Source organism: Dendrobates tinctorius, unplaced genomic scaffold (assembly GCF_039654945.1).
Source record: "Dendrobates tinctorius isolate UK_male_01 unplaced genomic scaffold, ASM3965494v1 ptg000206l, whole genome shotgun sequence".
Classification (NCBI taxonomy): Eukaryota; Metazoa; Chordata; class Amphibia; order Anura; family Dendrobatidae; genus Dendrobates; species Dendrobates tinctorius.
In genome coordinates, this window is record NW_027361873.1 from 3,869,014 (window position 1) to 3,882,505 (window position 13,492).

Below are 13,492 nucleotides of genomic sequence, written 5' to 3' on the forward strand. Positions count from 1 at the left end.
TCTGTCCGGTGTTCGGGCCCCCCATTGGACCGCTCCCCGCGTTCCACCCCCTCCCCTTCAGGTGCCCGGCCCCCTCAGGCGGCGGGCGCGCATCGGCGCGCGTTCACCACAACCGGAAGTCGCCGGCATCCGACTTCCGGTTTCGGCGCTAGGCTCCGCCCCCTTCGCCGCGTCACAGAGGCCGCAGGGACGGGGGCTAGAACTGCGCCGCCGGCTCGGAACCGCCGCTCCCCTTGTGGGACACCGCCGGCGGCGCCCGCCCGAACGGACCGCACCCCCGGGGGAAGGAGACACAGGGGGACGACCCGCTTACCTCACCGGCCCGTGGAGAAGGCAACCGCCGGACCCTGTCTCCGCCTGCTCCTGCCGTGGAAATCCTACCCGGACCCACCGTGGCGCATCCAGGGCCCCCAGCGAGACCGAGGTAGCAGAACCCCCCGCTACCTGAGTCGGTCCGCTGGCCTGGGATTCGGTTATCCATGACGGACGATCTGTAGGGAGTTCTGTCCTTGTTAGGAACAGGAAACCAACTGATGCGTGGGAGAGGTGCCGCCCTTTTGTATCTGTAGGTTTTTCCTGTTCCTAAGAAGGGCGGATCCCCTCTCTCAGGTGGTGCTGTCATGGACGACCGAATAAACATACCTGGCTGTGTTCATACAGCCAGTGTCTGATACGTACAGCCCCTGGATCAGCAGCATGAGTCAGGTTCTCTTAAAACCACAGATGCCACTTTTGGTACATCTTGACAAATGTCAAAATGCATATCCAGGTAATGCACAGGGTTCCTATATATTGCTCTGTCTTGTCTACTTTAGATAGATATTTTTAATGTATTTATTCCATCATGTCTTCTACTTGTCAAACTGATTAATATTGTACATGAAAAATGATTGTTATTCACATTTGGTGTATGTGGTGACACTTGTATCAATATTTATTTCAATATATAGTTGTTCTGGGCGTTTCTATGAGCAGTCTACCCTATGCTGGGATATTTTTCCTGGTCTTTTGGGAAATTCATTCTAACGCTATGTTTTATGTAAATTTTAAGCAATAACATGTGATTTTATACTTTGGTTTCATTTTGGTGGGTCTGGATATTTGGGTTTATTTTAATTTAGGTATTTCTGCTTGGGTATGACACTGTTATTACTGCTGCTGAATTGTAGGATGATCTAAGGTAACCATATGCCTAAATGAAAGCAAATAGGTTTGAAATCACTTACCTCTGCCCTTCCTATGTGATTTTCCTGTTTGTCTATCTTCTTCCTCTTCAGAATCCTGATCATCAATCTTATATTTCTTCTTCCAATCCTCATATCTAGTTAGAGTAAAGGAAGTAAAACCAAATTTTGGACATTTCTATGAAAATGTACGTAAGCGAATGTTCACATCTGGCATTTTTCCTGCGTACACATGTGGCATTTTTCCTGCGTATTTTTTTTTTTAGGCTATGTGCACACGTTGCGGATTCTGCTGCGTTTTCGCAGCGGTTTTGGCCCTGCGGAAACGCAGCAGTTCCGCTGACCATGTACAGTACAATGAAACCCCATGGGGTTTCAAAAACGCTGTGCTGACGGTGCGGATTTTTCCCGCGCCGTTTTGCTGCGGTTTACAAACCGCAGCATGTCAATTGTTTGTGCGGATTCCGCAGCGGTTTCATACCTTTACCATAGTAGAGGTGTGAAACCGCAGGGCAAAACCGCAGACCAAACCGCAAGTCACTTTACCTGCGGTTTTACCTGCGTTTCCGAGTGGAAAAACCTGCAGCGGAATCCGCAACGTGTGCACACAGCCTTAGGCTGTGTTCACACACAGCGTTTTTTAGCGGTTTTTACCGCGGTTTTCACTATAAAACCGCTAAAAATAAGGTGCAGAGTCATTTCTATGCATTTTGCACTTTTTGTGCACATTGATGCGTTTTTTACCGCGAAAAAACCGCATCGCGGTAAAAACCGCAGCATGCACATTAATTTTGCGTTTTTTTCCGCGGTTTAGGCTTCTCCCATGCTTTTAGAAACCGCTGCGGTAAAAAACGCATCAAAACCGCGCAAAAACCGCCGCGGAAAAATAGGTGCGGTTTCTGGGAAGGGATTCAGGTTTTTGTGCAGAAATTTTCTGCAACGTGTGCACATACCCTTACAGTATAACTTTTTATTAATCCCTGCTGCGTATTTGCTAAGACACAGCATATCAATCATTTCAGCGCTTTTCATCCATTTAAATAAATGGGTGATAAGCAGAAATAAAAACGCTTTAGAAAAAAAAAATGGAAAGACAAATTAAAAATATGACAAATGCATGTATTTTTTTCCTGGTATCACTTTGGTTTTTGGTACAGAAAAAAATGCTGCAAAAACGCAACATGTGAACATTGGCATTTGGATCGCTATGATCTGAGATTTTGGTTTTGGCATCAAATACACGGAAGCTGAAAGGATACATGTTAGTTTTGTAGGAGCTGCTAATCACTCGTCCGCTCTCTGTCTTTATTTTCTTTTTATCCTCATGTCCTCCTGCTCCTACAAACTTCTTTTTCTTTCTATCCCTATAATTGGGATAGAAGAAGACCACATTAAACCTCCAAGCTCTTTACAGTGTGAATTTACAATAGTCATTTTTTTTTATTACGACTTTGCAGTAAGTGACACACTATGTTACATTTACATTTTCGAAAACTCACCACTTCATGATGTGCTTACTCTTCCTGAGATCCTCAGTCTGGTCACCCAGCAGATCCAGCACTGCCCCAGCAGCTGCCTGCTCAAAGCTGTTGCTTGCAATGCTAAGTCTGTACAATAAAAAGCAAGGAAAAATGTAAACACTGAAAATATCAGTATAAAGTTTACAGAAACAGGAAACCAAAAGTCACAAACCAGTCTGAAGTTAAAATGACATCACAGATCTCTTACCCCCGCTCACTCTCAAAGTCTTTTGGTCTGTATGGGACATAGTATTCTGGATCCTGAGAAATATCTCCTTTCTTTTTCTTGGTTTCTTCATTTTCAGCTGCATCTTCTCTTTTCCTCTTACCGAGTACTTGTGAAAAGACTCCCTGATAGAGAAAACCAGGCTTAATATAGCCAATAGCTTCGATATGGTTTGTCTCAGCCCTTTCATACACCGTCCGCAACGGGTGTTAGCTGATTTGCAATGGCTGGGATTAAAAATAACTCTAATCCTGAATCTGTAACCCCTCAATCACCAAGGTCAATAGACATGGTGAACCATAAGGAGATGGCTCCCTCTGCCACCCCATCAGTGCTCACAAAGTGATCCCTGGCAGCTGACAGGTCTTCATGGAAGCCAGGGGTGCATAATGAAAGGTCCCCAGAGATAGATATATATCTGTATTATGATCACACACATATTGTATTCATTTATTTTTGTTTCACAGCAATTACACCTATCACTGACTTATGTCTGCATCTCATTCATTCATATCATGTACGCTGAGACTGTGCACATGCGCCGCTGTTGTCGCTCTGGATTTCTAGCTCCTAGCATCTGATGGGGGCGCTTGACTTCCGCTCGGCTACGGCCGGGTGGAAGCAGTGCGTTCCATCTCAGCTGGAAGTGGGAGGTCCGTTGTAGGAGTGATGTCAGTGCTGGATGCGCCGCAGTCTCTTGGCATTAATACAACACCATACGGGCACTAGCAAGACATAATTAGACGAAAACCACATGACTTTCAGCAGGATTTTGATTGACCACAGGGTATATAAAGAATCACCAGCCTTCCTAGTAAGCACGCCCCCAGAAGAAGAATTGGCGAAACGCGCGTCGGGGTGTAACGTAGGTGTTCTGACACATTATTCAGGTACAGTACAATATGACACTCCATGCACGTGGTCAATTTCTATACCTAAGATAAGAAGGGTAATCTTATCCTGGTGGATTCTGTATCTTGTTTACATGCATTCAGGCACTTTGCTATTTGGCAGTTCCTTTTCACAGTAACCAAGGGAGATAGCAGTATTGTTTGGATTATAAATAATTGCAATTGACTTAGCCATGTTTTTTTGTGTATGGCACTATGCCTTATTTTAATGACTTGTGATTTGCCTTCAGTGGGTGGTAAACTTTCAGGTTTTGATATCTGGAATCTATGTATTTTACTTTACCCTTGATATTTGAAAATTGTTGGAAACGACTGAGTTTAATATTAAAAACAGTCTACCTGTAACCCAGTGTGTCAACTTGCTGTTTGTCTTCTAGTCTGACTAGAGGCATCCATTATATACTTTGTAATTATTTTAAGTGTAGTCAAAAATAATAATAATTAAAAAAAAAAAAAAAAAAAAAAAAAAATTTTTGCATATAATTCTTCTATACACTCCTTGTGCCCTATGTTTTTTCATTTGGCTCTGGTCTATCACAGTTAATTTATGTTTAAGGGTTTGAGGATCACTTTCACACACAGGACCCAGTAGGTTTGGATTTCCTTTTATCTTAATAATAAAGACCTTCAATTAAAAACTGCATTTTGTGTTTACTTGTGTTATCTTTGTCTAATATTTAAATTTGTTTGGTGATATGAAACATTTACCGTAAGTATGACAAACATGTTAGGAAAAGAGTTTGGTGGAAGTGCTTTAACGTTTTTCAAAAACACAATTAATGTACTCCAAAAATGTTCCAAAATATGACTCAATCCACACAAAAAGGAGCTCTTGCATGGCTACATTGATTGAAGAATTTAAAAATTTCTGGCTCCCGAAACAGTTATATAAAAACCTGCCAAAATAGCTTAAAAGTTTTTTAAGGAGTATTTTTCCCCCTTACAAGGTGACTGTCTGTAGCACTTGTTGTGATGTCAAAAATTGGACTATGCCAATTCTATGTGGCACCATATTATAAATTAACTTTTTGCATTACGATCAGCAAGTCCAGCAGATTTGGAGTTTTTGCGATTTGAACATCGTAGCTTCAGCAAGGCAACATTCACTTTTATTTAGTGCGATGTAGTATTCGCATAGTGCGAACTTTGGCCTCACAATGTGTATACTGCCCAAAGTTGTCTTGTAGTCCAACCTCTAAATTAGTCTTCAAGGTTACCTCATAGGCTTCTTCTGCATTGTCATGGCTGGATGGAACGCTGGTTTTGGCACTTGGCACAGACTGCACTGTAGCCTTCACTTTCTCATCTTGCAGCCTCTGAAACTTGGTGATAACTCCAAGATCACGACTGCGCTTTGCTCGCATCACCTCACTTGCAGGGGTCTTGTTAGTGGCATTTATCTCAAAGATGGTCTGAAAATGAAAATATAAAAAGCATGCCAACTGATCGTGAGTAGTTAAAGTATAACTACATCACAAATGACAATGTGAAAGGCCATATTGTATTCCATAAATGTAATATCACTAACCGCCTTTGATTTGTAAGATTTAATGCTGTCCACAAGTTTCAGTCTCTGCATTTCTTCTCCACCAAGACGAGACCCTGACAAGAAATATGTAAGTCAGAAATAGTTCAAATATATATATAAAAAAGTAGCTTTACAGTGAAAGTGCAAAGTTAAAAGAAAAAAAAATGACTGCAGAAGTTGGAGAAAGTTTTAAAAATAATGCAGGGAACACTCACAAAAGAGAGGGTGGACCCCCAGTTGGTTGTAATTGGCTTCTTTGACTCTCTTTATGGACTCAGGAGCAGGAGCGGTCCTAGATTTACTGTATTGTTTGTATGCATTTTCAGCCACATGATGGAGGTTCTGCAGTTCCAAACACCTCTCACGGTCTGTGATGAGCAAAGCATCTTCATCATCTATCAAGCTCTGTGGTACTCGTCCCATGACACCATCTATGTCTGTATCTGTAGAGTGGAAAGGAATGATGAGCCATGGTTTTTATTACAGGTTTTCTGCTATAAAAAAGTGGTACTTAAAACAAACAAAACAGATACCCACTCTCCACGTCCAGCGCCAGCTCTACACGCTGCTCTGTGGTTTGGCTGCATCAGCGACATCACATTGAAAGCGCACATCATTGCTGCAGCCAATCATTGAGTTCAGAGGTTCAAACACTACAATGTGCTGTATACCTGAACAAGACTCCCCTGCAAGTTTCAAAGGCCTTCCCAAGAAGAGGTGAAGATCATACACGTATGGAGTTTCATCTGAAGCCACAAGTGAATACGCTGTGCCACTGCGACCTGCTCTCGCCACTCGACCTAAGTAGCAGAAAGAGAAAAAGATGAAAATGTACCAAAAACCTGTAAAAACAGAATGAGCACATTACAGATTAGAAATGATAGCATCTTACCGACACGATGGAGGAAAAGTTTAGCCTTAGGCGGGAAATTATAATTAATGACATTGTCCAACATTGGTATGTCTATGCCTCGAGCAGCCACATCAGTAACCAAAAGTGCCCGAACTTTCCCATGCAGAAATAGGCCAAGGTTTATCTTCCTAGCAGTTTGATCAAGAGCACTGTATATGTGGGAACAGGGGATACCCTGCATGTCAAGTAACTGTATAGGATAGGCACAAAAGATAAAAAGGACAAAAACAGTATATATTAACATAATGCAGAGTTATAAAATTTACATATTAAAATTGCAAGTCTCATCACTCACCTCTTTCAAGTACTCTGCATGATGTTTTGTAGCGACAAAGATAACAGTTTGTTCCTGAGGCTTCACAATGCAGCGCAGGAGATGAAGGAGCACGGCAGGCTTATCCTCTGCCCGCACATGTAAAAATGACAGCTGCGATGAAAGACACAATATATGGATGAGTTTATGTGGCGTGAATATAGAACAAGCGGTATACACTGACTAAAAGAAGACTTTACCGCCAGCTGGTCACTAAGCTTTGAGTCAACATCTAGACGGACCAACACCGGTTCGATGAGACCTGTTACAAGCAAAAAAATAGAAGGAAAGAAAAGGGATATCAGAAGTGTAAGTGACAATACACGTTTTGGGCAAATAGTGGAAAAGGTGTACTAAAACAGCTCACCAGCGCGGGCAAATTCCAGCAGCATCTTGGGGAGCGTTGCTGAGAAAAGCAAAGTCTGACGAGTTTCTGGAAGACGAGAAATTATTTCTTGCAACTGCTCAGCAAATCCCATCTCAAATAGCCTATCACAAACATAAGTGGTCAGGTATGGAGCAAAGTCTAATCATAGGTAAGGGGCAGTATTGAAGTCCGACATACACAATACTAACCTGTCTGCTTCATCGAAAACAACATACTCTACACTGTGCAACTTAAGGTTCATTTGAATGGCAACGTGCATGAGACGACCTGGTGTGGCTATAATTCTGAGGAACAAACAAAAATATTTCAGATGCTTCTTAATCATAATACACAAAGTATCAAAATGTTCAAGATGTGAGATTGATGCAGATATCATTATGATGTGCCGAACCAAAACGTACATGTCAGGGTTTTCATGAAGAGCAGCAAATTGATCTTCCATTCTGAAATGAATAAGAAGGAATATTACATGTATTAGACCTTTATTATTAAGGCAATTTATGAATGAGATTTTATTTTTTCCCCATCATTTACAGTGGTGTGAAAAAATGTTTGTCCCACTTAAGCGTTTCAGATCACCAAAGAAATTTAAATATTAGACAAAGATAACACTAGTAAACACAAAATGCAGTTTTTTTTTATTATTTATATAGCGCCATTAATTCCATGGTGCTGTACAAGAGAAAGGGGTTACATACAAAGTTATAAATATCATTAACATTAAACAAATTTACAATGACAGACTGGTACAGAGGGGAGAGGACTCTGTCCTTGCGGACTTACATTCTATGGGATAGTGAGGAAGAGACAGAAGGTCGGGGGTGCAGCATCTCTGGTGGTGATGAGGAGGCAGCTCAGGCGGTGGTGAAGCGGCAGAATGGTTATTGCAGGCTGTAAGTTTTCCTGAAATGATGAGTTTTCAGGTTCCGTTTGAAGGATCCGAGGGTGGTGGATAATCGGATGTGTTGAGGCATGGAATTCCAGAGGATAGGGGATATTTGGGAAAAATCTTGGAGGCGGGTGTGTGAGGAACGAATAAGTGTGGAGGAGAGTAGGAGGTCTTGGGAGGATCAAATATTACGTGAGGGAAGATATTGAGAGATTAGTTCAGAGATATAGGGAGGGGACAGGTTGTGGATGGCTTTGTAGGTCAGTGTTAGTAGTTTGAACTGGATTCACTGGTGAACTGGGAGCCAGTGGAGGGATTTGCAGAGGGGAGAGACAGGGGAGTAGAGAGGAGAGAGGTGGATTAGTTGGGCAGCAGAGTTGAGGACAGACTGGAGTGGTGCAAGAGAGATAGCAGGGAGGCCACAGAGGAGAGTATTGCAGTAGTCAAGGCAGGAGACAATGAGGGCATGTACAAGAGTTTTAGTAGATTGAGGGCTGAGGAAGGGACGGATTCTGGAAATATTTTTGAGTTGGAGGCGACAGGAGGTGGCAAGAGTTTGGATGTGTGGTTTGAAGGACAGGGCAGAGTCGAGAGTTACTCCGAGGCAGCGGATTTCAGGTGCGGGAGAGAGCGTGATGCCATTTACCATAATAGATTGGGTAGGGAAGATACGTGAGATGGAGGAAAGACCATGAGTTCAGCTTTGTCTACATTGAGTTTTAGGAAGCGAGAGGTGAAAAAGGAGGATATGGCTGATAGACATTCCGGGATTCTGGACAGCAGAGAGCTGACATCTGGGCCAGAGAGGTAGATCTGAGTGTCGTCCACATACAGGTAGTACTGGAAGCCATGGGACTTTATGAGTTGTCCTAGACCAAGAGCATACATGGAAAAAAGTAGGGGCTCGAGGACAGAGCCTTGGTGGACTCCAACAGAGAGAGGGCGGGATGAGGAGGTAGTGTGGGAGTGAAAAACGCTGAATGTGCGGTCAGAAAGGTATGAGGCAATCCAGGACAGGGCAAGGTCTTTGATGCCAAGGGAAGAAAGAATCTGTAGCAGTAGACTGTGGTCGACTGTGTCAAAGGCAGAGGAAAGGTCGAGAAGGAGGAGGATGGAGAGCTGTCTGTTAGCTTTGGCTGTGTGTTTTTAAATGAAGGTCTTCATTATTAAGGGAAAAAGAAATCCAAACCTACAGGGCCTAGTGTGAAAAAACGATTGCCCCCACCCCTTAGGATATAATGTAACTGTGGCTTATCACATCTTAGGGAAGCAGAGTTTAAATTCCCTAGTCACACCCAGGCTTGACTACTGCCACACCTGTTCTGGATAACTTAAATAGGACCTGCGTAATAAAGTGAAGCAGACCAAAAGAACCTCAAAAAGGTAGACATCATACCGATCCAAGTCTGTAACAAATGAGAAAAAGTAATTGAGCTCTATCAGTCTGGAAAAGGTTGTAAAGCCATTTCTAAAGCTTTGGGACTCCAGCGAAACACAGTGAGAGCCATTATTCACAAATGGCGACAACATGGAACAGTATGGTGAACCTTCCCAGGAGCGGCCGACCAACCAAAATTACTCCAAGAGCACTGCGACGACTCATCCAAGTGGTCACAAAGGTACCCACAACAACATCCAAAGAACTGCAGGCCTTATTTTCCTTAGTTAAGGTCAGTATTCATGACTCCACCATAAGAAAGAATCTGGGAAAAGATGGATTTTTGGTTCTTACCGTAAAATCTCTTTCTTGGAGCCTTCATTGGGGGACACAGATTACCATGGGTGTATGCTGCTGCTGCTAGGAGGCTGACACTATGCAAAAACAAGAAAATTAGCTCCTCCCCGGCAGTATACACCCACCGACAGGCACCAAGCACCTCAGTTGGTGAAAAAGCAGTAGGAGAAGCAACGAGAAAACTCTAAACAGAGGTACCAACCCAACAAGGGACTCTAAGACCCAACACGGTACGACTTAAACAGGGAGGGTGCTGTGTCCCCCAATGAAGGCTCCAAGAAAGAGATTTTACGGTAAGAACCAAAAATCCATCTTTCTTTATCGCCTTATTGGGGGACACAGATTACCATGCGACGTTCCAAAGCAGTCCCAAGGGTGGGAACAGCAATAAGGAACAAAAGTAACGGAAAGGCTTAGGTCGGCCGGTGAGCCACCGCCGCCTGCAGAACCTTCCTACCAACCACAGCATCAAACGAGGCCTGGGTATGAACCCTGTAGAACCTCGTGAAAGTGTGCAAAGATGACCAGGTTGCGGCCTTGCAAATTTGCATGGCCGAGGCCTGGTGACGAGCAGCCCACGAAGCCGCCACAGCCCGGGTGGAATGAGCTCTTACTCCCGGAGGGGGCCGCTTTTCCTGAAGACGATACGCTTCCAGAATGGTAGAACGAATCCAGCGAGCGATCGTGGATTTGGAAGCCGGAAGGCCCTTCTGGCGACCTTCAGAGATAATCAGCAAGGAATTGGACAGACGAAAGGAAGAAGTCCTGGCGAGATAGACACGCAGGGCTCTAACTACGTCCTGTTTGTGGAGAGACTTCTCAAGCGGATGAGAGGGAGAAAATTAAAAAGTTCAAACTAAACCTGAAAGGAAAATTGGATTAAAACTGCGGATCTGGGAGATCCCGGTCCGCCTCCTACAGACACTAAGCACAAACTGAGGTGCTTGGTGCCTGTCGGTGGGTGTATCCTGCCGGGGAGGAGCTAATTTTCTTGTTTTTGCATAGTGTCAGCCTCCTAGCAGCAGCAGCATACACCCATGGTAATCTGTGTCCCCCAATAAGGCGATAAAGAAAAATGGCCTGCATGGCAGAGTTCCAAGATGAAAACCACTGCTGAGCAATAAGAACATAAAAGTTTTGTCAGAAAACATGTTCATGATATCCAAAACTTTTGGGAGAATACTCTGTGGACTGACAAGACAAAAGATAACTTTTTGGAATTTGCATGTTCCATTACATTTGGAGTAGAAATAACACAACATTTCAGAAAAGGAACATCATACCAACATTAAAATATGGTGGTGGTAGTGTGATAACCTGGGGCTGTTTTGCTGCTTCAGGACCTGCAAGACTTGCTGTGTAAATGGAACCATGAATTCTGCTGTCTACCAAAAAATCCTGAAGGAGAATGGACATCTGTTTGTGACCTCAAGTCAAAGCGCACTTGGGTTATGCAGCAGGATAACAGGATTTTAGTTGCTTACCGTAAAATCTGTTTCTCAGAGTCTTCATTGGGGGACACAGAAACCGTGGGTGTGTGCTGCTGTCACTAGGAGGTTGACACTATACATTAAATAAATGTTAACTCCACCTCCGCAGTATACACCCCTCCAACCGGCTGTAGGACAATCAGTTAGTGATAAAGCAGTAGGAGGAGACATTATCATGTAAGTCATCATATATTCATTACATGTAATAAAATCATCGGAGGGCGCTGTGTCCCCCAATGAAGACTCTGAGAAACAGATTTTACGGTAAGCAACCAAAATCCTGTTTTCTCTTTCGTCTCATTGGGGGACACAGAAACCGTGGGACGTCCAAAAACAGTCCCTGGGGTGGGAAAAGACAGAAACTTCCTTCAGGCCGGAGAACTCACCACTGCCGCCTGCAAGATTCTTCTGCCTAGGCTGGCGTCCGCTGAAGCATAGGTATGGACCTTATAGAACCTTGAAAAGGTATGCACGGATGACCATGTGGCAGCCTTTCACAACTGCATGGCTAATGCCCTGTTGTGTACCGCCCAGGAGGGGCCCACCACCCGGGTTGAATGGGCCTTGACCCCAGCAGGGAACACCCTGTCCTTCACCCGGTAGGCTTCCAGAATTGCCATTCTGATCCATCAGGCAATTGTTGCCTTAGAGGCCGGAAGGCCTCTTCTCACCCCATTGGGGATAACAAAGAGCAAGTCTGCCTTCCTGAAGGGAGCAGTCCTGGCCAGATAGATCCTTATCACCCTGACCAAATCTAGCTTATTCAAAGAACGCTCCAGAGGATGGGTTGGAGCGGAACAAAATGACGAAAGGATTATATCCTTGTTCAGGTGGAAGGCCGATACCACCTTGGGAAGAAAGTTAGGAGGAGGCCGCAAAACAACCTTGTCCTTGTGCATAATTAGGAATGGAGGGCTACAGGACAATGCCGCCAATTCTGAAACCCGCCTAATAGAGGTGATGGCTACGAGAAATACCACCTTCCAGGACAACAAAGACATGGGAGCGTCTTGGAGGGGTTCGAAGGGTGAACCTGTCAATGCTTCCAAGACCAAGTTAAGATCCCATGGAGCCACAGGGGATCTGTAAGGAGGGGCCGCATGTGCCACTCCTTGCAGAAAGGTCTTAATCTGTAAGCGGGAGGCCAAATTTCTTTGAAAAAGAATAGAGAGAGCAGATATCTGGCCTTTTAAGGAACTTAGGGCCAGACCGCCATCTAACCCTGCCTGGAGAAAAGCCAGGACAGATGGCAGGGAACGGGGCATAGGTGTGACGTGATTAGACTCACACCAGCCAAAATAGGCCTTCCAGGCTCGATACTAGACCATGGAAGAGGAAGGCTTCCTAGCCTGGATCATTGTATTAATGACTCGGTCCGAAAAACCCGCTGCTCTCAGTATTGTGGTTTCAACGGCCATTCCGTCAAATTGAGCAACCGAGAATTCGGGTGGTAAAACGGCCCTTGAGCCCGGAGATCTGGTCTGTCGGGGAGTCACCAGGGGGGTGCCTGTGAGAAGATTGATAATTTCTGCGAACCAGGCCCTCCTGAGCCAGTACATGGCGATCAATATGACCGGCACCCCTTCCGCCTTGATCTTCTTTAGCAGTCTGGGCAGGAGAGGAAGGGGAGGGAACAGATAAGAGAGTCTGAACTGTGTCCAGGGAATGACCAGCGAGTCGACCCCTATTGCTAGAGGATCGCGGTATCTTGAGACAAACTGTTGGACCCTTCTGTTCTGTCGCGATGCCAGGAGGTCAACATCTGGAGTCCCACATAGCTGGCATATCTGACGGAACACTACCTGGTGTAAGGACCATTCCCCTGCCGAGAGCCCCTCCCGACTGAGGAAGTCGGCGGCCGTGTTGTTTGTGCCGGGTATGTAAACTGACGAAATTGCCAGAATTGCGGTTTCTGCCCAGTTGAAGATTCTGGATACCTCGGCCAGTGCCCAGGGACTTCTGGTTCCCCCTTGGTGATTGATGTATGCCACCGCCGTAGCGTTGTCCGTTTGAATCTGGACTGGCTGGTTGTTGAGGTATCTTTCCCAATGTAGAAGTGCTAGAAAGACCGCCCTCAGTTCTAAGTTCTAGAATGTTGATTGATAGTGAGGATTCTTGCCTCGACCATCATCCCTGGACAGTCAGGTGGCGGAATACCGCACCCCAGCCCAGGAGACTGGCATCTGTAGTTACTACCTGCCGGGGGAAAAGGCCTTCCCAAATGAACAAGGGGGGAGGTCAGCCACCACTTGAGGGACTCCCTGGTCTGAATGGAAGGGAGGAAGGGGCGATCCAGCGAAGAGATGGACCTGTCCCACTGAAGGAGGATGTTCCTCTGCAGTATCCTGGAATGGAACAGGGCAAAGGGTATTGCCTCTGAAGCTGCCACCATTCT

At 44.9% G+C, this 13,492-nt stretch overlaps 1 protein-coding gene across 1 annotated transcript in view; it reads right to left on the minus strand.

The window, feature by feature from the left end:
* Positions 1 to 13,492, minus strand: part of DDX54 (DEAD-box helicase 54) — a 51,140-nt gene that overhangs the window by 16,607 nt on the left and 21,041 nt on the right. The window contains exons 6-19 of the mRNA XM_073554115.1: positions 7,385 to 7,426; positions 7,172 to 7,267; positions 6,963 to 7,084; positions 6,796 to 6,857; positions 6,578 to 6,709; positions 6,262 to 6,472; positions 6,041 to 6,169; positions 5,585 to 5,812; positions 5,370 to 5,443; positions 5,059 to 5,253; positions 2,913 to 3,055; positions 2,684 to 2,791; positions 2,444 to 2,548; positions 1,227 to 1,321 (exon numbers count right to left, since the gene is read on the minus strand). Of these exons, the coding sequence (XP_073410216.1) occupies positions 1,227 to 1,321; positions 2,444 to 2,548; positions 2,684 to 2,791; positions 2,913 to 3,055; positions 5,059 to 5,253; positions 5,370 to 5,443; positions 5,585 to 5,812; positions 6,041 to 6,169; positions 6,262 to 6,472; positions 6,578 to 6,709; positions 6,796 to 6,857; positions 6,963 to 7,084; positions 7,172 to 7,267; positions 7,385 to 7,426 (1,742 nt within the window). The remainder of the gene's footprint in view (positions 1 to 1,226; positions 1,322 to 2,443; positions 2,549 to 2,683; positions 2,792 to 2,912; positions 3,056 to 5,058; positions 5,254 to 5,369; positions 5,444 to 5,584; positions 5,813 to 6,040; positions 6,170 to 6,261; positions 6,473 to 6,577; positions 6,710 to 6,795; positions 6,858 to 6,962; positions 7,085 to 7,171; positions 7,268 to 7,384; positions 7,427 to 13,492) is intronic.